Below are 7131 nucleotides of genomic sequence, written 5' to 3'. Positions count from 1 at the left end.
TAAAAAATTTACTACTATACTACAAAAACATATAAAGAAATATATAAAATACATATAAATATTACAAAATATATAAAAAAATTAAACGGGGCCGGTTGTGGTGGGGAGTGCTATCTCCGTTCCAGTCCCATTTAACATTCGGAAATTAAAAGTTATCTTCATCTCCGCCCCATTCTCCATTTAGACAGAGATTCTCCGCCACATTAGGTGACGGCCCCGCGAGCCCATCCCTTTAGAGAAAATGTTCTTCCCTACCCCTCAAAATGACAACCTTAAACATATATTTATTTCGTTATGTGCGTGTTTGGTTGGACACTTGCCACCAAAATAACACGTACGCAGGGTTGGGTTGGGTTGGGTTCAACCAAAACTTAGGAACATTTTACCGACTGCTGTCCTTACACGCTACTAAACACTCCCCATCCAATCCAAACACGCCCCCAAACTCTGCCAAACACAGAAAAAAACATTCCCTCCTTCATTCTGGGGAACGTTGCTTTCACGCGCCCCCGCACTCACCGGAGATCGGCAACCTCCGCCATGGCCTCCGCCGCTAAACCTCTGCCGTCGCCTTACTTCTCGCCCGATCCTCCACCGAGGCTGGCCGTGACACCGGATCAGCTCAAGTACTGCTCCGAGGCTCTCGGATCCTTGAAGGAGAAGCTCCAATCGCCTTACCTGATCGGCCAAGAGTTTGATTATCTCCAGGTTTTTAGGTTTTCCCGGAACTTTGTTTGCGAAAATGGAAGCTTGCTGAGTTGTGATTTTGTTAACTTGTTTTTGTTTGTTTGCTTGTTTTTCGTTCAGGATAACAGGATAACGCCATCGGAGATGAAGATAAATTGCAGTGTTGCTTTTGATGCTGTCAATTTGAACAAGAATCGCTACACTGATGTCTTGGCATGTATGTATCATCAATGGCAAACTTAGCAATCCTTTTTTTTTTTCCCTGAAATTTTTTAGGGTAATTTGATAGGGATATGCCGTTAAATTTGATTATTGTATTGATTTTTTTGGTTCTGAATGTCAGTTGATAGAACTAGAGTGGTGCTCAACTCTTGCAAGGACTATAGACCTGCTGCAAGAGGCTACATTAATGCCAACTTCATTACGGTAAGGTCTTTACATGCTTTTTATATTAATATATATATATATATATATACTTTTGAAACAAAACCAAATCTTGTACTGTTATGTGAAACTTCATGAATACAAGAAATGTGGAATCAATCCACCATCATAATGCACAAAACAGTACAGAGAAATTATAATAATTACATAACAAAATTCCAATCTCTAATCATATCTGTAAAAAGAGTTGATCTTGTCCCATAATCATTCGCAGTATCTTTGAAGATTCTTTTATTATTTCTAACCAAATTGCCCAAAAAACTTCTTTGCTGCAGTGGTCCAGAGGATCTGCTTATCTCTCACCCCTATTGTGTGAATTAGTAATACCTCCATGCATTTTGCTGGAATGCACCTGAATATTCTAAACTATACTCATTCTAGATTTTATGCCAAATCTGTAAACTGTGTTTCGGACAGGTTTATTAAATCAATCATGAAGAAAAGAATAGGATTCAAGTGCAATGAAAATTGATGCATTAACTTATTATTTGTGGGATTTTCTTAATTTTGTAACTCAAACGTGTAAATAAACTCATGAATGGAAAGGAGGTGATTAGTTATTCGTATTTTAGTAGCACGATTTACTTCACAAATGATGACATTTGAGAAATGCAACCTTTTTGTCGTAGACTTCTTCTTCTGAAAGCATTTCTCGGTTTATTGCTACACAAGGGCCTCTTCCTCACACTTACGAGGATTTTTGGGAAATGGTGATCCAGTATAAGTGTCCTGTTGTTGTGATGCTAACACGATTGGTTGACAACTATAAGGTACTTCATTGTTATCTGCTCAAGGTAGATTTTGTTATCATATTTTGTATTATCAGATTATTTATGTAACAGTTTATCAGCTGTTCATGAGACAGTGTCTAAGGTTACTTTGCATGACATGTACATTTAAAATCTGCAAGCTTTATTATTATTTTGTGTTTATATTTCATGGAATCTTGTCTCTTGTCATGACAGTTTGTTTGCAATCCGTACACCTTTTACCCAATATATCAACTTAAGTTACTTTATTACTAGTTTCTTTTGGCATTGATTAAACTTATGATATGGGTCTTGATTGAATCTTAGTCTTAGCAAGTAAAACAGACAAACAGATACAAACACAACTCATTACAACACAACAGTAAAATGGAACACCTGAAACTCCCAGCTTGTTCACATTCTCAGCATCCTGGTTCCTGTAACTAAAGCTTTATTGTTACTTTAGTGTGCAATGTCTGAGAGAGTTTTCCGTTCAGAAAGTGTAGACCACAGAGTCGATTGCAATATTTATTTTATTTTTGCGGGTTATTGAGAGTAGTGAGGGTATTAGTATTATGGAAGTGCAAATGAGATATATTGTAGTTCATACGCTTCTTATTTTGTTAAAAGTTCCCACTGTGTGTTCTATTATTCTGGGGCACAAATTTTATGCTATGTAATGTAATAAGAGCATTAACATGCATTTAATGGATAATTATTTTGCATATTCTCTACTTTATCCTATCCAAATTTATTCATTTACATTGTTATTTGTTTAGGATAAACATAAATCAGCCTCTATTATTTATCTGCTTGAACATGGTATTTTCTTGCTTTCATTTCTTGGAGTATGGGAAATACTATATAGTCTTCTACTTGTCCTGTTTTCATTTATATATAAACAACTCACATTCTGTAGAAACTTGATTTTTGTTGCTGTGCTTGAAGGAAAACATTATGAAGTAAAATTCAAGTAATAATTATACTTTTGCCTTCAAATTTCTGGACTCTGATTCTACAGTCTTAATACCTGTAGTTCTTTGGCTGTTCTTTTAATTTTTCCTCTGGATGTGCAAAAAACCCTGGGGTGGTTATATAAATTACAATTGAAATCTTGTCTTTTTGGCTAAGTATCATACTTATTTTAATGTCCACCCTTTATTTCTATTGTTATTTTGTCTAAATATGATTGAGTTATTCTTACTTCTGTTGCTCTTTAAATTTTATGTGCAGATGGTAAAGTGTGGAGATTATTTTCAGGCGGAAGATGGTCCTAGAGAATTTGGTAACATATGCATTAATACTAAGTGGATAAGTACCACTAACACCTCATTAGTGCTGCGCCATCTGGAGGTGAACTACAAGGAGGTAGCTTCATTTTATTTTTGGTTTTCCAGGCATGGCTCTTTATGATTTTTGGCTGTTTCTCCTAGTATTTATACAGTATGTTAAAACTTTTTTTTTTCTCTCTTTAAAATTTGTTACCCTCTGTTTGTGTTTGGATCTTGGATTTAAGATGGAAAAAAAATTCCAAAAGATTTATTTTTTCTTGTTTGGATTCAAACAAAAAATTGAGAAATCCTTTTTTTTATAAATAAAACTCAAATGTATTATAAATTTATAATATTTAGAACAATTATAATATTTTTCCCTCACAATTTTTTTATAAAATTCAAGATCCAAGCCAAGCTAGTTTGAAAGGAACAAAACCAGAGTTATTAAACCTTAGGTATCTTCTTTTTTTCCCTTTAAGTTTTATAGGACCAAAATTCCTCCTCAGCCATGCGACATTTGAATAAACTCTTTTTTTTTTTTTAAATAATAATAATAATAACAGAAGAAGAAAATAAACTAGCGATAGCTGTATTTCTCCTCCATGAACATCAGGAATTATCACTTCCTCTCTTGTTGTCTAAATTCGAATATCATTGCCAGATGTACGTCTGTGTGTTGCTAGATGTATAATTGCATATGGTCATTCTGGGTGAGTTTTCTTTGGTTCAAGAGCATGCTGATTCCATCAGCAATAACATGAATGGAGAAGCAACTCAATATATAATTTAATTTAAATGTTGTCTAATTGTATGTACTGATCTTCTTGCATAAACCACTTCAAATTTTTTGCTACTTCTTTCTTTTTGATAACAGACTTAACAGTTCTTTCCATTTTTGTTTTTCTCTTCAAGGTTCTTAATCTGGGTCTGTGTGTAGAAATTCGCAACTCTTATCTGTTTTGCATGTCATCTTAGTTCTGGCGTGGCACTCTTTAGTCCTTGCTGATGGCATTTGCATGCAGTTTTATATTATAGGCTTCAACATTGTTAATGTGTTATTATACTTTGTTGTTATAGAAGAAATTGTACGTATTTTACTTCTCTCAAAAAAATGGGCGGGTGGGTGTCTGTGTAGGAGGAGGTGTGGTTGCTATGTCTCTCTGAAATGTATTTTGTGATTTTAATACACATACTTATTCAGACCCACTAGATTGTACACACAAAACATAAGGAATATCTATTCAAAACATTATTATTATGGCGTTGGACCAACTAGACCCTGCTTTCGTTGTACAGTCAGAGGAACCACCTATGTCTGTTCTGCATATTCAATATCCTGAATGGCCAGACCACGGTGTTCCTGGAGATACAATAGCAGTTCGCGAAATTTTCAAAAGGGCACATCAAATACCACCAAATATTGGCCCGATTGTGGTTCACTGCAGGTTTATCTCTTATTTACAACTTATGGCTCTGAATTTGGTAATCACACTACATCTTTAGCTGACACAAATGCCCCTCACACTCAGTGCAGGTATAGGAAGAACTGGAGCATACTGTGCAATTCATAATACAGTCCAAAGAATTCTTACTGGAGACATGTCTGCATTAGATCTCGCCCAAACCGTAACCACATTTAGGTCTCAGCGTATTGGAATGGTTCAAACACTGGTAATTTCTACTTTGGGATCCAAATCTTTATTAATTTTATGTTTTCGGCTATAGCCACTGATATAAAGTATGGATTTCAACCTGCTTTTCTATTAGTGGCGTTCTTGGTTCTGGTATCTTCAAGACTGGAAAAGGGAATAAAACTAAAAAAATCTAGACAAACATGTTATAACTAGTTCCACGAGAAAATATATGGATAAATAGCCACAGCAGCGCAAGAAGTTGAACTAATATTTGTTAAAATGTTTGTTACACAAGCAGAGAAAATTTACTTTCATGAGAAGCGATCCACTGCATGTACCAAATAGTTAATTATCCCTAATTCTATTGAGAAATAAAAGTAGTGGCGAATTACCGTATATCATGTCCAACATTTAGAGAGTGGATTGCTTCTGAGATTCACGACGATCCATTTTCCGTGTTTTTTAATCTTATAGTTTTTGCTTAGTCAAAGATTTAATGATACCTCTCGTAATATTGAGAACCTCTATAAATTTGTTGTTTTGTGCTTCATTTCCTATTATCTGAGCTTGAAGTATTACACGACATTTAACAGTGCCACTTATATATTGCTCAATAGTCAATACTTGGCCATTGTCAAGTTACTAATATAGAACAGGGCCTTGGTGAAGATTCCTAAAAATTTAAGATGTCTGGAGATATTTTACCTATTCCACTTTGGCAGCTTAGTCACCCAGCAATTCATCACATACATGTTGAGAGTAATTATGAAAATGTCAATTTGGAGTATTGAGGTTTATTATCACATTATTTCTGATGCACAATTTTTTGCTTTAGAAAAAAGCAAATTTTACTTTCTTTTACTATATCTGATTTCAAGGCTATATATCACTATTTCAAAATTAATGTCTAAAAACATAACATGCTTGGCCCTTGAAATATTTTGTGTTTTATTAAAATTGATAGTATAGGTAAACTGTATAACAACTTGTAAAGCCGATAGTCCTCGTTTATTTATTTTTTGTTTTTTCTTTAAATCTGAGAATATATATGTTTATATTGGTTGTGTTTGTTTGGATTTTTTCCTTAATATAATTTTTGCTAAAGAAACAACACTTGTCTTAATGAAAAAATTATACAAGGCCAGTTTGAGTGAATTTTCACGAAAACACAAAAATACTTTATGCTGAAATAAATCTAAGGATTTCAATGCCACCATTACTGTCTTGTTCTTTGTTACAATTACAAATATATATTAACTCTGACTTTGCTTTAACCTTTAGGAGCAATATCATTTCTGTTACTTGGCCATCGTTGATGAGTTGGAAGATCTCATCTCTGGGTGTAGTGGCGAAGGCAGTTCAAAGAGAGGTACTTACAATACTTTTTATTGAATTTCTTGTGTTAGGATTATGTTCGATATTTGACCAATCTTCTTCCAAAACAATTTCATCTTCATCTTCAGCTTCAGTGAATCTATACATTACTTTCTTTTTTTTGGCAGCCAGGTAAATGACAGCAAATACTAAATGAAGTTTAGAACTCCAACTACTTTCCCTGTTCCGGCGGCGTTGATGGCGTTGATGCAGCTCTCTCTACTTGTGTAGATTCCTTTGTTTTGGCCAAATTAACCATTTTCTGATTAGCAGCATTAACCATTTTTCAAAAATTGCAATGGGCATCGTCCTCCCTTGGACTTTGGAATGTAAATTTCCTTAGCTGCATTGTCTTTCATGAGATGACTTTTGTTCCTCCTTGTAAGGTTCTTTTTACTTCTAACGCATTTTTATGATGGACTCCTTTTTCTCTTTTTTTTGTTCGATGCATAATATGGGTTTTTCTTATTTGAAAGATGTTGGCGGCAAATTTGTCAAAAAAGAAAAGAAAAGAAAGATATTGGGCCAAAACAAAATCCTGCCATATATCTTTTTGAAGTTGTAAAACATAGGCTAGAGTAAGAGGCAGCACAAAAGGTATGGGCCTTAGCCAGGTACGACAAGTTTTGAACATGGCCCAAAACTCAGAAGCCCAAAAGGCCCAACTAATTCTTGACGTTTCAAAGCCCCTTTCTCACTCTAATTCTTTCACTCTTTTATCCTTGTCGTTCCTTCTGTCACCATGAGATGAGGAGCAGTCGACACCCACAATGGATGAAGAGACTTGTGATCATGGCGACGAAGGGACTTCGAGGTGAGGTGAAGCAATCTAGTAGACGAAAGTCCCAAAAGTAAATCCCTGCTTCTCCTCACAAGTTCATGAATGGGGAAGGATTTTGTTTATTGATTTTTTTGGGGATTTTGTTTTAGATTCTTGGTGGAGGAGTACTTAGTTGAGTGTTGATACAC

At 34.8% G+C, this 7131-nt stretch overlaps 1 protein-coding gene across 3 annotated transcripts; it reads left to right on the top strand.

Annotated features, from left to right (window-relative positions):
* Nucleotides 1–337: 337 nt before the first annotated feature.
* Nucleotides 338–6595, top strand: LOC133807346 (protein-tyrosine-phosphatase PTP1). 3 transcript variants are annotated; one of them, XM_062245609.1, is made up of 9 exons: nt 341–708; nt 808–904; nt 1031–1113; nt 1761–1901; nt 3114–3248; nt 4451–4599; nt 4684–4825; nt 6070–6157; nt 6295–6595. In XM_062245609.1, exons 1-9 carry the CDS (start codon nt 541–543, stop codon nt 6300–6302), a joined length of 1011 nt encoding a protein of 336 aa, XP_062101593.1. In that variant the 5' UTR covers nt 341–540; the 3' UTR covers nt 6303–6595. The 3 variants fall into 3 exon arrangements, 2 of the variants coding, with proteins under 2 accessions (XP_062101593.1, XP_062101592.1); XM_062245608.1 differs by having other exon boundaries at nt 342–708; nt 6291–6595; XR_009879273.1 differs by lacking the exon at nt 6295–6595 and having other exon boundaries at nt 338–708; nt 4689–4825.
* Nucleotides 6596–7131: the final 536 nt, after the last annotated feature.

This window comes from Humulus lupulus, chromosome X (genome assembly GCF_963169125.1).
Source record: "Humulus lupulus chromosome X, drHumLupu1.1, whole genome shotgun sequence".
NCBI classification, from domain to species: Eukaryota; Viridiplantae; Streptophyta; class Magnoliopsida; order Rosales; family Cannabaceae; genus Humulus; species Humulus lupulus.
This window is presented reverse-complemented; position numbering and strand designations above follow the sequence as displayed.

Bases quoted from the DNA above. Each gene is read 5' to 3' on its own strand.
- LOC133807346 (XM_062245609.1), top strand. From the start codon at position 541: ATGGCCTCCGCCGCTAAACCTCTGCCGTCGCCTTACTTCTCGCCCGAT. The intron at 905-1,030 runs GTATGTATCATC...TCTGAATGTCAG, and splicing joins CTACACTGATGTCTTGGCAT to TTGATAGAACTAGAGTGGTG. The intron at 1,902-3,113 runs GTACTTCATTGT...TTTTATGTGCAG, and splicing joins GATTGGTTGACAACTATAAG to ATGGTAAAGTGTGGAGATTA.